Raw genomic sequence first — 20,141 nt, forward strand, 5'->3', positions numbered from 1 at the left:
TCCTAGAGGGTTTTTGCAGGGATTAAATGAGTCAATATTTCTACAGTGTTTTTGGAAACAGGTATCCGGTGATCAGTATGTGTGGTTAACTAATATTTTAAAATACATGATTCCAGGAAGGTAAAGTTTTCATCAACAAAGTCAGTCCTGACAATGCAGCTAGTTCTGGGAGGCTGGGATTCAGATTCTATTTCACAGGTGAGCAGACAGGTCAAGGACAGGAAGTGACTTGCCCCAGATGACACCCAAACCTCAGGTCAGTTACTTCAAGCTTTCTCTCTTCAAACACCCTAGAGCCCACCTCCTCACTCCTCCAGCGCTTGGCCTGGCCCAGGTGGGCTCCGTGCCCCACACTGACAGAGGCGCCTTTGTACCCCTGCCCAGGGTCACACCCAGAGCTCAGAGCCATGGACCAGACAAGTGCCTTGTGTCTGGGTCTGTTTCATGGCCAAGTCTGTGGTCTTCCTGGCTGCTCTAGCCACGTGCTCCGGGTGGGTGGATCTGAGGGCTATTCCATCCCTGAACCCCAACCTCAGCAGGGCATCCCTGACCCTCCCTCACCACATTCAGCCAGGAGACAGACTGGGAGACAGCCCCAAGGAAAACACCCCAGTTCTTGGTCTCCACCCTGTACAAACTTCAAGTGGCCGAACCCTGGGGTATCTGGGACCTCAGAGAAAGCGATGGCAGGAGCTGAGGTGTTGGAAATGGCATGGAGGACATTCTGATAGAGCGGGGAGGGTTGTGCTGGGAGCCGGGAAGCAAGATGGGATTACCCTGTCTTTCTATCTCCCTAACCTGTCTTCAAGCTGTTCACTTCTCTTTACCACCTGGATTGGCACAACAGCCTCCTCATCAGCCTCCCTGCCTCCACTACCCTCCCAGTCTGTTCTCCATGTGGCCAGAGGAGCTTTTTTATTTGATGGATTGATTGGTAGCACCGTGCATCTTGCAGGATTTTAGTTCCCTGACCAGAGATTGCACCTGGGCCTCAGCAGTGAAAGAGCCCAGTCCTAACCACTGGGCCACCAGGGAATTCCCTAGAGGAGACTTTTTAAAAGGCAAATCTGAACATGTCACTCTCCTGCCTAAAACCTCCAAGGGCTTTTCTTACTTTAGGAGATCTGGCTCCTATCCACCTCCCCCAAACCCTTCTCTGCAATCCATGATCCTGCCCACAGATTAACTGAGATATGAATGCAACTCTCCACCTAAGACTTTGGCTGGTACAAGGAACACTGGTAATAGTTAGAACCACATACAAGAAAACGTTGTTGACTAAAGTGGACACAAGAATCCAATCTTGAACACAAATCTGTTTACATTCGAATCTTCCAAAATTGGCAGAGTTACCCAGTCACTCACACAATGGTGGAGAGCAGGGTGGGGGGCCTTTAATCATTGTGAAATTGATCAGCGAATCAATTCTCGGCTGCAAAATCTATACAGAATTGATGCCAGTGAAAATAATTTCAGTTAAGTTAAAATAGAATGAAAAAGAAAAGGGAAATGTGTTTGTACCATAGATGGAAAAAAGTGGAAAAATCTGATGAAGGAATTAAATTGGATGAACAGAGTTCAAACGGGAAAGCACTATCTGAAGAAGTCTTCAGTGTTGGTATGTTTTGGTTTCAAATGTTTGCATTCAAAACATCCTTGAGGTCAAAATGTCCAGGTCAAAATATCCCGTGCCCCTCAGATCTGTTTTTGTGCCCCTCCCTGCCTTGCTAGGATACTTTGCCACAGCCACAGTGGCTCTTTCTCTTACCGGAGCACAGTAGGCTCTCCCTCAACCCAGAGGATCTCAAGACCTGTTCTCTGCCTGCAGCTCTGTTTTCCTCCTGGCTCCTACCTCTCGCTCCTGTAGCTGATGCTGAAATACCACGAGAGGCCTTCCCTCCTCCCCCTCTTTAAGGTCGATGCCCTGCCTGCCTCTCTGTATGCTCTCTTATCCCTGCTCCCCCACCCCTCGTCTTATTTCTCTTTGAATTCCCAGGGCAGGACCTAGAAAACACAACCCATGGTAGGTGCTCAATAAATATTCGTGAGGTTTTTTGTTTGTTTTTTTGGCTGTGCCATGTGGCTTGCGGGATCTCAGTTCCCCAACCAGGGATCAAATCTGTGCCCCCCTGCAATGGAAGTGCGGAGTCTTAACCACTAGACCACCAGGGAAGTCCCAATAAATATTTGTTGAATGAATGAATAAATCAGTGTCACCTGATTGAGGGGCTGGGGGATGGGTTAGGGCTTACCAAGGCCCGTGGGAGAGTTAAAGAGACAAGGCAGGGACATAGTCTTCCACCGCAAGTTCCAGAGAATTCCATTTTAGCAGAAAAAAAGGAGACCGTACCAGTCCTTCTTCATTTCTGCCCCTTGTCCAGCTTGAGGTTCAAGACCGTGTGTCAACTGGCCAGCTGCCTGCTCCCCACCTGCCCAGCTGGGCTGTGTGGCCCCCCTCCCCCGGGCCTAGCTCCCACATGTGGCTGCTGGCCAGGCTATTTGGGGAAATTTCCTGATCCCCCCTCTGGCCTCTCCACCCCCACACCCCATCCTGTGGCCCCGGAATAGCTGTCCCTGGCCTCAACTAGGGACGTTCCCATTCCCAATTAGCACCCAGATGGTATGCAAGCATCTCTGAAAGGTTCTGGTGTCCCTCTCCCCTCGGGAAGCTGCTAACTAGGACAGCAGATCTCAGAACGAGGTCACAAGACTCGGGCCCCTACACTCCCTTCCCTGCTGGAGACATGGGTGGGGACCAGACGTCTCCATCACAGACTGTGGAGGTGGAGGAGGTGTGGGTGAGAGCGAGATGACAGGGACAGTTGAGGCAGCCTGGGCTCCTTGTTGCCCACAGAGCAGCTCTGGCTCCATCCTGGGAGGAGGCCTAGCTGTGGGGAATGAGGAGACTGGGGTCGAGTCCAGACTGCCTGGATTCGGGATTTTTATGAACGCTCCAGGTTTCATCGGGCAGGATGTAGCGGTTCTGTATGTAGTACGTTGTCATGCAAAGTCCAGGGACGGAAAGACCCTTGGGGTCTCAGGGAGATCATTCTGGGATGAATCCTGGGAGGGGTCCCCAAACCCATTAGAGAATGAATCCTTTCCTGAAGTCTCATTCTACCGCTGGCTCCAAGCTCGGCCAACAAGGGTGGGTAGGCACACGGGCAGACTTCTCCCACTTTCTGAAGACCACACCCCACATGTTTCTCTTTGGGAACACCCAGAGAACTCATGGGTTCCAATTCCCAACACTTTCTCAGGGTATTTCCCGTGCCCTAGATGAGGGATGGGGGTACGGGGCAGTGTCATAGCTTCGTCTCCTGCCTGGCCAGTGGGAGGGGGTTGTTGGCATCAGATGTAGGGATCAACAGATCTGAGATCAGGAGGGTGGAGATGCATGGGGCCTGGGGAGGTAGGAGAGTCTGAAGGGGGCCTGGGGGAGGGCAGTGGGGGCACTGCAGGGTCAGCCTGGTCTCTGGTCTGGGCATCTGCAGAGGGGAAAAAAGCACCTATGGAATTGGTCTGCACCCCACCCAAGGAAACTTTAGTCAGATAAACAAACAGCCAACACAGCTGCTCCTGTACCAGAGGCCGTGGCAGCGAGGAGAGGCCCCTTGAAGTGAGGAGGCAGGGGGACAGGGCAAGGAGGCTGTTTGAACAAGGCCCTGAGGCCCTGGGGCAGTTGGCAGAAATATCTGGAACAGGGCGGGGAGCACAGCGGTGGTTTGGATCTGGAAGCTGGAGCCTGGGGTGGGTGCGTTGAGCTTGGCTGCTTCGAGGAAAAAGAAAAGCATCAAATCAGCCTCCCTCTGAGGAAGGCTCCTAGGAAGCCTCCTGAGGAACACCTCTTTCCCTCGGCTCAAGGTCACAGACAAGGGCTCTCCCCCTCAACACTCTGAACCCCCAGCCCCACTGCCAGGCCTGTGACCCTGGGCCTTGTGGCAGAAGAAAACACTGAATATTTCAGTCAGGAACCAAAGCCCCCAATTCTCAAGTTCTTAGCAGAGGAGCCAGGGCAGGTGGGCCAGCCTCAGGGTCTTTCCTGGAACCCGACAGTCCTCTCTCCTGGCAGTTGGAGGGGCCAGAGGTGATGGCAGCGCCCGGGGAAGCTTTGTCACCTTATTCTGCAGTCAGAGACATTTGGCTGCCCTGTTCCCTGGGACGCCTTGTGAGAGGAACAGAGGTTGGAGAGACACAGCCCCAGACTTAGAGGCAGAGATGGGGGGAGGCAAAGACCAACAGATACTGAAAGATGAACTAGTGAGACGCCCCCACCATCAGGGACACAGAGCTGAGGAACAAGGAGTGAGATGTGTGTGCATGGCAGAGAGACAGATGCAAGGGCAGAGACACACAGAAAAAGACAGAAGGAGACCAAGAGAGACAGAGACAGATACACAGAGAAAGGGGAGAGGAATAAAGACACACAGAAAAAGAGGCTCAGAGACAGGCAGAAAATGACCGACATAAAAGCAGGGGCAGGGCTGCCCCGAGAGCACACAGGACACATGGACAGACACGCTTACAGGCTGAGGGGCTCCCAGAACTGCACAGGGACCCGGAGACACTCCCTTCCAGCCTCGGGGGAGCAGAGGGGCTGATTGTTGAGCCCGGTGGGGTTTGCCGGGAGTCCTAGGAGGGCGGCACGGCTGCCTCCTGTCCCCAGCATTGAACCTCTGCAGGCATCTGGCCCCCAGCCATCCTCAAGTAAGCCAAGCCCTGGCCACTGGAGCTGGTGGGTCACCCAAGGTGAAATGAAAAGTCACCAATAGGGGAGAGAGAATGTGAACTCTGGTGAAGGCAAGGGGTTGGCAGAGCCCACATGTCAGAGTGGGTCCATGGTGGGGTCCATAGCCTGGATTGTATTCGGGACAGTGATGAGGGGTGCACTGCCATGCACAGTGACATCTGTGGGCTGCTGAAGGTGGGCATGCTTGCCTGGGTGTGTGTCCGAGTGTGAGTGTGTCCAGTTCAATCAAGCACCTCACAGCCCTAATGAGGCCAAGGCGGCAGGCTTGATCCTCAAGCAGCCCAATCAGAATCTGAGAGTTGAGTCAGACACGACTCCAAAAGGCTGTGCATCTTCTTCCGAACAGACGGTGTGTTCAGGTGCCACAGGGCACTCGGCTATGGCCGAGACCAATGTGCCATTCCTGCCTGCTGGCGACTACTCCCACTGCCTGACCAGCTGGCCCCCACACTCTTCCCCACCCAAACTTACAGGAGGACCCGCATTCCAGAAATACGGCCCTCTTCCTGGCTGCGAGTCCAGCGCCCCCTCAGACAGGCAGCCAGAGAGACGGTGGGGTCCAGCCCCCATCTTCCTGCAGTCTAACTGCCATCCCACCTGCTGCAGTCCCCACTGAACTCCCTCCTTGCTCCTTGGGTCCAGTGAGTGCTCACATCAGCTTCACAGTTAGGAGATGAGCAACCTCTTTCCCCCTCATCCCTTCCCTGTTAAGCATCACAGGAGACATTTTTTTAATGTCCCAATTTTGGCATGGAGAATGAGGTCAGCAGACCCATGGGGGCACCGCTTGTCGGTGACAGCTGACAGTCTTCATTTCACCTTGAAACTCCTTCATGGTCCAGGTGGGTGTGTCCTAAGCCCAGTTTCAGAGGGGTGCTGTTAGGACAGGGAGAGCAGGAAGGGAATTCACCAAATAACAGTTTTGGTTGCTGATGCTGTGGGCTCCACCCCTAACATTTGCAAGGCCTAGAGCAGGGGGACAAAGAGGGGCCCACCTATCCATGTCGAAATGTTTAAAAATTATAAATCAAGCTAGTAAACTGCTAATTAAGATATATTCTGGGAATTCCTTGGTGGTCCAGTGGTTAGGACTCAGCACTCTCACTGTTTCGATCCCTGGCTGGGGTACTAAGATTCCGAAGCCATGTGGTGTGGCCTAAAATAAAACAAAATACATTCTAAACTCCCACCTTGACAAATACACTTTCATAATTACCTGGAAGACCAGCTTCCAATTTAGATTCCTGTGACTCCTGGGAGTTCTGCAGAACTCTGTGTAAAGAGAAAGAGCTCCATTCCTATTCTGGCCCCAGCCAGCAGCCCCGCTTCCTACAGCCAGCTGCCTTCTGCATTGCAAGAGACTCACATGCACGGAGGTAGATGCCCAGCCTCAACACACAGCCTGGTTCCATCTTCACACGCTGCAGACAGCTGCCCTTGGCCATCTTCAGGTGTCCCTCTCTCAGGTCCAGGGGTGCACACACTAGTGTGTGACCTGCCCTGAGGAGGGCAAGCTCAAGGAAGAGGCTTGCATGGGCTGGGAGCAAGCTGGCAACCTTCTGGGCAGGGACCTCCGGCACCACAGGTATGGGGCATGTGGTCTCGAAAGGGATGTTCAGGCCCATCCCCTTAGCTCTGCTGGCTACTCTTCATCCCACAGAGAGAGGGATGGCAAGATGAGGGCCAGAGCAGAGCCCTTGAAAACACAAAGCCAAGACATGGGCAGCCCCGCCCTTGCCCAGGTTTAAGGGTGCTTATTAGACCCAGCCTTCTCTGGCAGCCTCCAGAGCTCAAGCCAGGCAGGGACTGGAGCTGTCTTTTCATTGGAGGGGAGCTTGGACAATCCCCAAGCAGGACTTTTAGTCACTTGTATTATTTATCTTCCTGAAAAAAATTGAGTGCCGCTTGATCCCAACTTGTGGATTTCTGGACATGGGGAGGGCAGGGAGGTGATGACAATGGGCCTTTTTCTTTGGATTGGGTCCCTAAGTTAGCTTGTTCCCCTGGGACACAGCCCTCCCCAAGTGGGCTGCTGCTGGTCCCTGCCCTGCAGGGACCCCTCTCCTCACCCTGGAGACAAAAAGCAGGGTGACTAAAGGAGAAGGTGGTGCAGGACCCTGGGCAGCTCAGACAGATCTAGTTGAGATCCAGAGACCAACAGGGGCTGGATGGGGGTGGGGGGAGGGGGCGTGAAGGGCACTGCTCTCTCTGGCCAAGTTTAAAAAAGAACTTCCAACCCCACCCCTACCCCCCGCAGATCGGCTTTGCTGTCCTACAGGCGAGGGGACACTTACACTTGTTGAGCCCTCACCAGGCGCCAGGCACTGTGCTAAGCGCTCTACGTGTGTGTTCTCATGTAATCCTTGCAGCCACCCTATGAGGTGGGTTCTATTATTATCCCCATTTTACAGATGGGGAAGCGAACTCAGAGGTTAACTAATTCACCCAAGGTCACTCAGCAGATAGAGGTGATAGGGCCCAAGTCTAAGTGACCCCAGAGCCCCCTCTCTTTCCACTATAGCCTCCGTTGCCTCCCCCTCCCAGAAGCAACAAACTGGCACAGAAGCAGAAGGGATGAAGGTCAGATATGAGGAAGGACTTCCGACAATGATGGCATATGTGGTGAGAGGAGACAACGCAATGGGGAAACTACTCAGATACAGGAAGCCCCCTCCCCACCTGAGTTGGGTCTTGGTCTGTCTGTTGGCTTGCGATGATCTCTAGAAGGTCCGAGGAGTCCTGTCTGGATCCCAGACAGTAATATCCTGACCTTCCTCCCATTCTACAATCCGGGGTTCTCTGCTCTACCCCGACACAGCACCAACACCCAAAGTCTGACTCTCCTTTGTGGCTCAGAGTGCTAAGCACCACATCTGAGCTGGCAGCCCAGGACCTCCTTTTCTAGGATGGCTTCCTTGTGATCCTAGGAGTTAGGACCTGCCTATAGCCCAAATCTCGACACAGAAGGTGCAAATGCACCCAGGTCTACCATAAGGCCCGATTCTGTGATCACCTCCACCATCTGACTCTGGGACTTGGACACAGAAAACATCTAGTCAGTCCCCAGGCTCTTGGGGTTCCCCGGGTCATCTAGAGCAGCCCCTGTTCCATCATCCCCTTCTTCCTCACATATCTGTATCCAGGGTGCAAATAAATGATCCAGGTGTGTTTGCGCCGGGCACACCGAAAGACCCAGGCTCCAGCTCAGCTATGCAGCAGCTCTCACCGCATTTCCCCACAGAAGCCGTTTGGGTCACCCCATCACCCCGTAAAGGGAGGGTGAAGGAAGCTGCCCTTGATGAGGCACGGGGCTCGTTTAGTCAATGAACCCCGCAGTCCCCACCTTCCACCTGCTCTCCTCCAGAACGTTGCGTGCCTACCGTCCGGCTCTGTCCTTCTCCGTGCCTTGCAGCCTGCCCCAGTGTCAAGGGAAGCCAGCCGGAACCCTCGAAACTTCTCCAGAGTTTAGTCTCACCCTCTACCCAGATGCCCAGCATCAGTGCGCAGAGCCAACGGGGATTCCTCCCTGCCCCTCGAGGCCCCCCAGTTTTGAGTCGAGGGGACATAACAGGTGGAAGGGGCTGCCTTGTTCTCCCGCACTGCCCTGAGGTCCTCAGCGTGAACCGGCCCGCGTCGCGGACTTACCTGCGGGGCAGAGATGAGCCGGCTGCGGCCACCTGCTCTCCACCGCGCTCTGGAGCGCAGCGGCTTCGAGTCGGCCGGGGAGGGGGCGGGGCCCGGGCGGGGGCGGGGCCTGGGGAGCGGCGGCCGCGCCCCTCCCTGAGCCTCCGCGGGGTGGGACCGACTGGTTTACTCAGGTGGGCAGAGAGCGGGGGGTCGGGTGTGGGGGGCGGGGAGCATCCGGGCCACTAGGGACGCTCAGGAGCTCTGGCTTTCCTGAAGGCTTAGGGCGCCTGGGTCCTGAGGACCTCATGAAACGCCCTTCTTCAGGCAACCTTACCCAGGTGCCCTGGAGGCAGTGGCTCCATGTAAAGACCCCTTCACACGAAGAAGCAAGCCTGGGAACCCCCTCCTTACCTGCGTTCCCCGTTCCATTTGAGCTCAGGAAAGCTCTCCCAGCCTGGCAAAGTGGTTGCAAAGCTCTCCCACCGCCTCTAAAGTCAAGGCCCCCCAACCAGGGGTCAGCTGTGTAGGGGCCCAGGCCACCGAGGGGACCTTGAGGTGCCCAGGTCATCTTTATCCTTTGTCCATCTCTCTCCCATCAACATAGCATCTCCGCCTCCCCCAACCACCCTGCCCTCAATGCCAGCTCAGGTCCCTCAGCTGTCACTGTTTAGCCCTGGAATGATAGGCGTCCGGACTCCGTGCGTCCAGCCACATTCAAGGCCATTGAGCTTAACACCCCTGGGCCCCTGCCCCCCCCCCAACCCCGCTCTGCCCCCAGTCGCTAATTTTATTGACCTGTAAAAGGCACGTTGCTGACAGGCGAGATCGTGACTGAAGGTGAAGTGGGGAGCCGAGGGGCAGAAGCAGCAGTCCTGGGAGGCACAGATGGGACAGGAGAGAAGGGTGACTCCTGGAACCAGGGCCAAGGAACGCTGGAGATTAGTAGGAGGAGAGGCCCTAGGAAAGAAGGGTACACTCTCTGGGGGAGTGGAGGCCAAAAAGACTGGAACTGGAATGTCAGCCCTCAATCAGACAAGAGGCAGACTGAAGAAACATGCTGAAGAAGGGAGTGTGCGTTATTTCCCATCTATCCTTAGGCAGGAGCAGGGGTGCAGCAGGAGAGGAGGAGGTGGGATGGCAGGAAGGACTGCCATCCTGCTCTCAAATCTCTGCCCTAACCCCCTCCCTTCCTCTTGAAGGTGACTCCTGCCTGCTGGGCCTCTTACTACAGAAATAGCCCTTTCCCTGAAGAATCAACCTAGATCTTGCCTTTCTCTTTGTTAAAATGAGAACAGAAAATTTAGGCCTTTACAACTTCTCCCACCCACCCCATGCCTGCCTGAGCCCTACCCCTCAAAATCCTGGATCTCAGCCTGTCCCCAGCCCAGGGAGATGACCGAGGGGTCAGGAGAGGATAGAGAGGGGTCACTGGGGTTTGAGCCTATTATGGGGTGGAAGAGGTGAGAAAGCCTCACATTCTTGATGGCTCTCAAATTTAGACTTTTGATGCTTTGTCCAAATAAAGGTTACATGAATGAGAGCCATAAAGAGGGGTGTTAAAAAAAAAAAAAGCTTTTGACATTAGAAATATAGCACAAAGCAGATCAGTGGACGAGGAAGGGGAAGAGAAGATCACAACGGGAACAAGGAAGTTTTGAGGGTGACGGCGATGTTATCTTGATTGTGGAAGAGCATACATATGTTAAACTTATCAAATCATACACTATAAATATGTACAGCAATATCAATTATACCTCACACATCTGTTTTTCAAATATCACACATTTTCTACACCCGTTTTCCACTTCTTTAATTTATGGAGAATCACAAAACGTAGAAGTGGCCTTGGCAGGGAAGGAATGTTGAAGGGAAGCCGTGACGATGCCTAGTCAGGATGGCCATTCTCCTGTCTCAGGTCCACCCCAAACCCCCACCCCAGTTCCAGCCAGTGTATACGAAGGTGTCTATGTACATGTGAGGGGATCTGGGATGAGCTGTGGCTCTCCGGCTGCTTCCTCAGTGTAGGAGTCGAGCCAACCTGGGAGCCCAGGGTTCCTCTGTGGCTGGTTGGTCAGCCAGGACTCAGGAACTGGTGACTCTGGTGGGAGGGGCTGGACCCAGGCTTTGCCCAGGAGATGGTGGCTGTTGTGGATTCTTCTGCCCCCTGCAGGCTGTGCTGGGCATTGCAGGACAAGGCAGTCAGTCCAGAGAGAGGCCCGCCAGGCCCTCGGCGTATTGCACATAGTCAAAGTCAGGCACGGTGAAGGGCACACGGGACCACTTCTTGGCCCGGACTCGCCCTTGTGGTGTCTCCAGCAGCATACTGCCAACTTTGAGCACCGGCAGCTTCACTGACTTGTAGATTATCTGCAGACCCCAGGCCTGGGGGGAGAGGAGAGAGATGGCCAGGTCTGAGTCTCTGTCCTCAGACAGCTTTTTTTCTCCAGTCGGGGTCCATGCATGCTGGGCCTGTGTCTCCCACCTCAGCCTGAGAACTATCTCCCTATTATCACACTGTGGTCTCCCTACCATAGTGGGGGAGCCCCCCAGATTGGGAGGTCCTGGGGCAGGGTGGTGGGCCCCCTCTCTCAGACTGAGGACTTCTCAAGGCTAGAGTGAAGGGCCACAGCCCCAGCACTTACCTCCCCACAGTTCCGGCAGCTAATGGCACCCCCGGGCCTCCAGTCCTTGAAGCTTCTGCTGATGTCCACAGGCTGCTTTGAGACGTTGTAGTAGATCCTGGAAAGGGATGGGGGTGGCCACAGCCCTCACAAACCCCACTTCCCACCCCAACCCCAGGTCTCACGCTCTCCTGCCTGCGAAGCCTCCTCCTGGGCCTTGGGCCTTTCTGCCTGTCAAGAGGCACAGAGACGTCCCAGGGCCGGGAAACCCCATCTTCCTTATGCTCTGCCTACGCTGCCTTCCCGGCATCCTCTTCTGCCCAAGTTCAGGCCTCAGCACCTAGATGATTTTAACAGTCTCCCAACAGCTCTCCCTGCCTTATCCTTCTATCCCATTCTTCTCAACCCCATGTCATCCTGCCACCAACCTCCAGCTGCTGCTGCTGCTGCTGTTAAGTCGCTTCAGTCGTGTCCGACCTCCAGAGTGATCCTCTAAAAATGTACATCTGACCCTGACATGCCCTTGCTCAAAAATCCCTCCCAGACTCCTCACGGCCTACAGGACAAAAGCCAAACTTTCAGGTCTGACCTTCAAGGTCCTCCACAGGCCAGTCTGTGTTCCTTCAGAATCTCTTCCTTCACCACCTCTTCCATTCATGTCAATCACAATTACTCCCACTGCATCACCCTAACCTCCACACACACTCTAATCTAGTGCCTTTTTCAAGACAAGATATAGTGGAAATGCTACCTCAAGAAACTGTGAAGATCCGTGGCCTGGCACACAGCAGGTGCCTAATAAATAATGAATGGATGGAGGATAGGGGAAGGTCACCCTCTATGGTAGAAGACAAGGGGATGGCTTGGGGACAATTAGCCCTCTTCAGGTCTTCAAAGTAGGTAGGACCAAGAGGCCAGTTTGTGGCCTCTCAGCATTTGGCTTCCTGAATTCCAACTCTGGCTCAACCACACAGTGGCTGTGGGGACTCGGGCAAGTCACTTAGCTTCTCTGGGCCTCTGTTTCCTCACCTGTAAAATGGGATAATGATAAGACCTGTCTAATCAGACTATTGTGAAAATGGACACTTGGTAGTTGTTAAAATGCTCTTTAACCTCCCAAACTCTCAAAGCACTGTCTGGATGCAAGGGATTCTTCATCCCCCATTATGCCCCTTCCTCTCCCCTCTTCCCATCCCAACATCCCCTTCCACAGTTCTCACGAGAAGTTGGGGTTCACATTGACGTGGTGGGTACCCTCCACCTTCCGTAGGTCACTCCCATAGCCCACGGACACCATGCAGTTGATGCAGAGGAGCTGCACTTGCTCCGCCAGGAACTTGCGCTGCCGACTCTCTCGCTGGGCTGCCTGGACGGCCCGCTTGACCAACGCTGCCCGCTGCAGATCCCGGATCTGAGATGGGAGTGGACACTGGGCATCGCTGAGACCGGAGAGACCTGACCCCAGGAATGCTTTCAGGGGGCAAAGGGTTCCCAAAGACCTCAGATCATTAGCAGCCAGAAGGGACTTCTTCAACCATTCCTGGAGCTGTTAGAAGCAGCTCTGTGGCAAAAAATAGGGGGGTGGGGACAACTATGGGAGGGAAGCAAGCTTTCTTGCTGAATATTTACCCTTACTTTGGAGGATTTTGTGCAAAGTGGCTTCACTTAATCTAACATGTGCTTAATTGCTCAGTTGTGTCCAACTCTTTGTGACCTCATGGACTGTAGCCCACCAGGCTCCCCTGTCCATGGGCATTCTCCAGGCAAGAATACTGGAGTGGGTTGCCATGCCCTCCTCCAGGGGATCTTCCCAACCCAGGAATTGAACCAGGGTCTCCTGCATTGCAGGCGGATTCTTTAGCAGCTGAGCCACCAGGGAATCTAACATGGGGCATCATGAATAATTATGCAAGGACAACAGAAGCAGGGACCATCCGGAACAAGCCTGGATATTGGTGATCCTACCTCAGGGGAACTCATTTCAGTCCTGGTTCTGGGCTTATTTTGTGGATGTGTCTATTTGTTTCCCCCTTTCTGGTTCCAGAAGGGAGTCCCCACGGTGACTCAGACGATAAAGAATCTGCCTGCAATGCAGGAGACCTGGGTTCAATCCCTGGGTCAGGAAGATCCCCTGGAGAAGGGAAAGGCTACCCACTCCAGTGTTCTTGCCTGGAGAACATCACGCACAGAGAAGTCTGGCAGACTACAGTCGATGGGGGTCACAAGAATCGGACACAACTGGGCAACTACACTCCCATGCTCCACTACACTGGTTCCAGAAGGGCTGTAAGGCGGCTCTCCCAGATAGACAGAGTATTTGGTGATAAGGGTAAATTCAAAGCCCTGGATAAGCCCTGCTCCCAAGGCATTCTGGAGAACAGCCACTGCCTTCCCTGGTAGCCCTACCCCCAGCCTCCAGCCTCTACCTTTCCCAAGTGGGCCAGGTTAGCCCCCAGAGGAAGGGGGACCCAGGCAGTGTATGTGTGAGTGGTCAGAGACCTTCCAGGCAGAGTGTCCTCAGCTGCCTTCCCCTCAGGCTGCCCACAAACCTTGGCCTGGTACTCGGCCTGGTCCATCGCCCGCACAGCAGCCACTGCCTGTTCCATCAGCGCCTCCAGCGCCTCATTCGTTAGCTCCCGCTGTAGCTCCCGACTGCCTTGGGCTGCCACAAACGAGTATACGCTTTGGCTGGCCCGGGCCCGGCCCCTTGCCTGGGGAAAGAGAAAACAGAGGGACCTAAGTGGGGCTGGGGTCCCACACACAGCACCCTTTGAGGGCTGGTTGGGGAAGGGCTGCTTTGAGCACCTGGACCATGGAGATCTCATTGGTCAGGAGCCCATAGCGCACCACCACATTGCACTGGGGGATGTCCAGCCCCTCCTCTGCCACACTTGTGGCCACCAGGAGGTTCAGGGTACCAGTCCGGAACTTCTGGATTACTTCTTGCTGGTCCCGCTGGGATTGGGGGGTGGGGGAAGAGAAAGAAGATGGTAAATGATGTAGGTTCAGTCCAACCATCCTGCTAGCTCAGCCTCTCCTGGTTTGGCCCTTTTACTCACAACCTTGGTCCCTTTCCTGAGGAACTTTGAATTCCCACTTCGATCTTCAAGTACCCCCCCAGGATCTTGCTCATCTTCCCAGGTAACCATGTAAACTCTGTCTCCCTTCAGTTCAGTCACTCAGTCGTGTCCAACTCTTTGCAACCCCATGGACTGCAGCACGCCAGGCCTCCCTGTCCATCACCAACTCCCAGAGCTTGCTCAAACTCATGTCCATTGAGTCGGTGACGCCATCCAACCATCTCATCCTCTGTTGTCTCCCACCTTCTCCCACCTTCAGTCTTTCCCAGCATCAGGGTCTCTGCAAATGAGTCAGTTCTTCACATCAGGTGGCCACAGTATTGGAGTTTCAGCTTCAGCATCAGTCCTTTCAATGAATATTCAGGACTGATTTCCTTTAGGATGGACCGTCTCCCTTAGGAGTCCCCAAAGGTCCCTGCCCCTCTACTCTAGGAGCTCTCAGGACCTATTCTCTTCACGCAAGGGATCCCAGGCCCCTGACTCTCTGTTCTGAGGGCATCACTCGCCTGTCCCCATAGATTCCCCAAGCCTCTGCATCTCTTCCCCCAGAGACCTCCAGACTAGGGGAACCTTCAGCATTAGGGAACTCAGGGTCTCTATCTCTGCCCCAGCTCTCTGGCCTCCCCCCAGACATAATCAGTCACCCACTGCTCGGTGAAGACTCTGTCCCCTTCTTTTCTCCTCTAGCGAACTCCCCCGCCCCCAGCTCCTCCCACCAGAGCCCACACCTGTGTCATCTGGATCATCTGAGTCTTCTGGCTGTTGTTCCCAGCCCCAATCAACACCTGTGGCCGGATGCCCACTGTCTGCAGGCCTGGCTGCTGCTGGAGCCACAGCAGGAGGGAGTGAGCGCTCTGGCGGGTTCGGGTGAAGATGATGCCCCGGGGGCTGTCAGGGCTCCTGAACTGCTTCTGCAGGATCGCTTCCAGCACCTCCAGTTTCGGGTTCTCTGGGCCGCTAGTTGCCAGGCGGGCCAGCTCATTCTTGTGATCTGCCAGAAAAGCCCAAAACAGAGGCCTGGAGGTGGGCAAGGCATGGCTAGGGTGGGGGATTCATAGGGATAACATTACAGGAGTATGGGGTCGGGAGGAGGGGTGCCTGAGGATACGTGCTCCTGCCTAATTCCCCTGAACAGCACCAAAAGCACATTTAAGGATACCCTCTGCCTGCCCTGGTAGCTTCCCTGATGGCTCAGACAGTAAAGAATCTGCCTGCAATGCAGGCGACCCAGGTTTGATCCGTGGGTCAGGAAGATCCCCTGAAGAAGGGAATGGCAACCCACTCCAGTATTCTTGCCTGGAGAATCCCATGGACAAAGGAGCCTGGCGGGCTATAGTCCATGGGGTCACAAAGCGTTGGACATGGCACGACGGAGCAACCACACTCAGTAACCCCTGGATCTTTTCATGCTAATCTTTGCTCCCTGGGATTGACTCAACCTCAGGTCTTTTCAGAAGGATCCTTGCCTTCCAGCCTGTGCTGAGGCCTCCTCTAGCCTTACATTTCGCCGTCTGACCACCTCACTTTCCCAGTTTAAAGGTACCACACATCCCAAACTTTAAAGGATCGTTCCCAATTAAATGGTTTTTTAAAAAAATCTTTGTCATAAACATGAATTAGTTGTTACACCCACTCAAACCTTCACAAACGAGGGCATACTATCTTTTGTCATATCCTCGACTTTGACTTTGGGTTAGAAAATTAGGGCCCCAGTACCCTCATTAGCACTTCTCCCACCCGTGGTGGGACCTGTGCCCTGACTGGCTTCTGACCTCTAGTTCAGCTGCGAGCCTCACCATCAAACAGCGCCAGCAGCCAGCGCTCAGCATGTAGGACCCCGGTCTTAGTGGCGCGCTCCCTGTTGTAGAAATCCCGCAGCGTGTCGAGGGCATCCACCGCGCGGACCGTGTCGTGGATCAGCAGCGCGTCGTTGTACCGACGCAGATGAAGCGCGTACACCCGCTGCTCCAGGAGCCCCGCCTCAGCCGCTGCGGGAGGGTTGGGTTCGTAGGATCTGAGTGGCCACGCCCCTCCAGGAGTCAACGTCCGCCTAGGCTCCCCCCCCCCAAGGCTCCGCCCAGGCTGGCCCCACCCCGGATCGCCCCCACCTCCCAACCCTCCCCTAGGGCGCCCCCCTCACCATCCTGGCTCAGTTCCACCACTTGCTGCTCATAGGTCTGCGTCCCGAAGTCCCGTCTCAACTTGGGCATCTCCAGGTGGTCGTGGATTTGGTCCATGAGCTTCTTCAGCATGTCCCCAAACGGGTCCTGGGCGAGAAGAGTGAGGGTGTGAGGGGATTTCCAAACACATAGAGGGAATGGGCACCTAGTGGGGAAGCTGATCTCTGGGTGAAGCTGTGTTGCTACTGGCGGCATATCGGAGCTGGAGAGGAGCCAGCCCCAGAGGGAGGCCAGCTGGGTGGAGGAGTCCTGGTTGGAGGTAGGAGCCGGAGTCCTGCACCCCACTCCTGCTCTGTCTGCACCCCTGACCTCTGGCTTGAGCACAGTGATGTCTGTCTAGTCCTGTCCAGCCCCATCAGAGCAGACACCAGACAGTGTCTGCACCGCATGAGCGAGCTTGGAACAGCCTCAGGACAAAGTGCCCAGCTTTACAGTTTGCAAACCGTGCCCAGGGTTTTGAGAGATTCCCCCACGGTGGCATCTGAGTCTAAACAAACAGCAGGCTGAGGGCATGGGCTGTGTCTGCCCCATTTCATGGAAAGAAGAAATGGAGGTTGAGACAAAAGCAAATAACCTGGAACCACACAGCTGGTGATGGTGGAGTCAGAGCTCAATCCCAGGTGCCCTAAGTTGACACCAGACCCCACCCCTGGCCCCAGCCTTCCCTCTACGTACCTGGGTGTGCCTGTGGCAGAGGTCATACTGTTTGCAGGGCTGGTGGCTGTGCTCCTGCAGCTGGGGGCTATGTTCCTGGGGTGACATGATGCGCCATGTGTCCAGGTTGGCACAGAGCTGGGGCAACAGAGAGGGGTTCATTGGAATGGGGGTGGGGGGAGGTGTGGGGACAATGGGCAGAGCTTTGGGGCAGGGTGGGCTGAAGCAGGGCCATCAGGAATGGGGATTCATGTATTCAACCAACATCTTGTGGACTGTTATGGTGGTCTAGTGATTAAGAACCCACTAGCCAATGCAACACCCCACTCCAGTACTCTTGCCTGGAAAATCCCATGGACGGAGGAGCCTGGTGGGCTGCAGTCCATGGGGTCGCTAAGAGTCGGACACGGCTGAGCGACTTCCCTTTCACTTTTCACTTTCATGCATTGGAGAAGGAAATGGCAACCCAGTTCAGTGTTCTTGCCTGGAGAATCCCAGGGACGGGGGAGCCTGGTGGGCTGCCGTCTCTGGGGTTGCACAGAGTTGGACACGACTGAAGCGACTTAGCAGCAGCAGCAGCCAATGCAATGTACTTGGGTTCCATCCCTGGTCCAGGAAGATTCCACATGTCTCAGGGCAGCTGAACCCTTGCACCACAACTACTGAGCCTGCGCTCTAGAGCCCACGAGCCACAACTCCTGAACCCACGAACCTAGAGCCTGTGCCCCGCAAAAAGAGAAGCCAATGCAATGAGAAGTCAGAATACCACACTAAGGGTTGCCCCTACTCTCTGCATCAGGAGGAAGCCTGTGCACAGCAGCAAGGAAGACCCAATGCAGCCAAAAATAAATAAGTAAAATTTAAAAACAAACAACAACAAAATCAAATAGCTATTGCCCCTGCTGTATGCCCAGTACTGTTCTAGTTCCTGGGGATATAAAGCATCTTACATTGGAAATGGGGAGACAAATGATAAACGAGTAAAGAGTAACAGAATGAGAGTATTTCAAGTAGTGTTAACTAGCTCTGAAAAAAATAAAATTGGTATGGAACAGTGCAGTGATGATCAGGGAAAACTCTGAAGAGGTGACATTTAAGCTGTTCCCTGAATGATGAGAAAGAACTGACAGGTGAAATGCAGGATAAAGACACTCAGGGCAGAAGAAGGTCCTGAGATGAGGACAAGCCTGACATGCTCACGATTCAGAGAGAAGGTCAGAGAAGTGGGATTTGGGCGGGGGGTGGTAGGGAGGAGAAAGTGCAGGAAATGAAGGTGGGAGGTAGGCAGGGGCTCGATCATGTGGGACTTTATAAGCTAGAGTGGACTTGGGAGATTATTCTAAGTGCGAGGCTAGCGCTTAGGTGGGGAAGGGACCCCAACCCTCCCCTCCAGGGGCAGCCTGGGGAGAGCTGATGGGCATGGTATAGGGCAGGGTGGGTGGGTCACAGGGGCCAAGCTGACCTGCAGGACGTGGTCAATGGCCCCCTTGAGCGTGGAGGCACCGCCAGTGCCTGGGGAGGCGGTGAGACCCAGCACCTGTGGCAGTGGCCGGGTCCTCTGGAGTTTCAGCTCCAGGTATCGGCTCAGGATGATGTTGTAGACGGTGTCTTTGTGCGTGTGGTGACACTCATCCACCACCAGCAGGGAGAAGGCTGGGGGCGCACAAGGGAAGGTTATGACCTGAGTTTGCACAGCCCTTCTTCCCATAAGCTTTGTTTCGCGCAGTCCTTACAGCTCATCTGAGAATCCCTCCCTCCCTTCACAGCCTGCACCTGGGCCCCAGAGAACGGGCCGGGCAGGGACAATTTACCTCCATCTTGCAGATTAGTAAACTAAGGCTCAGCTGGGGCAAGGGACCTGCCCCAAATCCTGCACTCTAGCCAGATCTGTTTCTACTGGGGTGTATGCTGGGGTTTGGTGAATGGGGAATTCCTCATTCTATAAAGTGTTCCTTTACTACAACAGGAGCCTTGGGGTCCCCCAGGCAGGGTGCCTCGGGCGTACCCTCTCCCCCTGCCCACAACCCTCACCATTGAGTTCCACATGCTCCTCCTCTTCCAGGCTGGCCAGTGCCTTCTGCAGCAGCTCAGCTGTGCAGATGAGCAGGTCGTGCCTCCGGGCCATGTGGCCAAAGCCAGCTCGTGGCCCCATGTCCCCGCTCAGGGTTGTGATGGTCCAGCGTCTGTCCAGCATGCGGCTGAACTCCTCATAATGCTGGGTCACCAAGTGCACCTGGAGGTGGAGAATGAGACGGGAGAGGAAGCTAGATGAGGGTCTGGGGGATGGGGGTGGAGCCAGGTGAACCCCTCAGCACATAGCTGGCTTCTGGAATGGGTGAAGAGACAGGGAAACTTAGAGATGGTCACAGCCACTTTGGAGTTCTGGAGGCTCCTGAGAGGCTACCTGAGGAATTGAGAAGCCACAGTGTGGGGAGGGCAGGACACTCACCCTGTTGACCAATACAACCACCTTGGCTCCGTCCACGGTCTCTAAATGCCTCTTGGCCACATAAGCAGCTGCCCTGGTCTTCCCAGAGCCTGTGGGCAGCCATATGATGATATTCTTCCCCTCCAGGGCGGGCATGATCACCTCCCACTGGTAGGGTCGCAGCTCCATCCTGGAAATGGCAGGGAGCTCAGACCCAAAGACCCTCCTGGCTCCCTCCCAGGCCCAGCCCCTGTCAGAGCCACTCCCCCTTCCTGGCCAGCTCCATCTGGTTGGGGGAGCTCCTTGTGCAGGGCGTGGGGTGGAGGTGGGTGGGAACATCTCCCCCGCTCGAGGGAGAAGGGGCAGGGCAACATTGGGACCTACCGGGAACCTGAGCTGGGTGGGAGCAGACCACGCCAGCCCCAGATATGCTGACAGGGTCTGTCTCGCCTGCAGCCTTGCCGGCTCAGCCCAAATGCTGCTGGGCTCTGCAGAGAAGGAAATCGAAACTGAAACTGAGGGGAGGAGCCAGCCCAGCAGAGATCAATCTAGGAATCTCCCTTCCAGGCCCTTCAGAAAAACAAAGCCTGTGCTTCTGGGGGCCGGGGGCCGGGGGGTGGTGCAGGGTGAGGGTGGGCAGTGAGGGGAAGAGAAATGCTGCTGACCCAATGGGACAGCAGCCTGGGTCCTGCTCAGCCCCTCCCCCAGGAGCAGCCAGCAGGGAGAAGGCGGGGGCGGGGCGCGGGGGGTGGGGGACAGGAACGGGAGGGGCCAGAGGCTTGCTGGGAAGGGCAGCCCCAG

At 55.1% G+C, this 20,141-nt stretch overlaps 2 protein-coding genes across 3 annotated transcripts in view; both read right to left on the minus strand.

Moving 5' to 3' along the window:
* ZNF385C (zinc finger protein 385C) overlaps positions 1-8,462 on the minus strand; it is a 59,056-nt gene extending 50,594 nt beyond the window's left edge. Inside the window, exon 1 of the mRNA XM_042255956.2 lies at positions 8,396-8,462. The gene's annotated coding sequence lies outside the window, so the exon portion shown is untranslated. The remainder of the gene's footprint in view (positions 1-8,395) is intronic.
* A 1,699-nt stretch (positions 8,463-10,161) lies between these two features.
* Positions 10,162-19,851, minus strand: DHX58 (DExH-box helicase 58). Of its 2 annotated transcripts, none has more exons than XM_004012918.6 (13): positions 19,725-19,851; positions 19,362-19,530; positions 18,944-19,145; positions 18,375-18,565; positions 16,934-17,050; positions 16,219-16,345; positions 15,875-16,066; positions 14,807-15,069; positions 13,804-13,953; positions 13,548-13,709; positions 12,219-12,409; positions 11,020-11,116; positions 10,162-10,759 (listed from the first exon to the last, which is right to left on the minus strand). In XM_004012918.6, the coding sequence occupies exons 2-13, from the start codon at positions 19,527-19,529 to the stop codon at positions 10,577-10,579; spliced, it is 2,043 nt and encodes a 680-aa protein (XP_004012967.2). In that variant the 5' UTR covers position 19,530; positions 19,725-19,851; the 3' UTR covers positions 10,162-10,576. The 2 variants fall into 2 exon arrangements, with proteins under 2 accessions (XP_004012967.2, XP_027830316.1); XM_027974515.3 differs by having other exon boundaries at positions 10,745-10,759; positions 12,320-12,409.
* Positions 19,852-20,141: the final 290 nt, after the last annotated feature.

This window comes from Ovis aries, chromosome 11 (assembly GCF_016772045.2).
Source record: "Ovis aries strain OAR_USU_Benz2616 breed Rambouillet chromosome 11, ARS-UI_Ramb_v3.0, whole genome shotgun sequence".
Taxonomy (NCBI): Eukaryota; Metazoa; Chordata; class Mammalia; order Artiodactyla; family Bovidae; genus Ovis; species Ovis aries.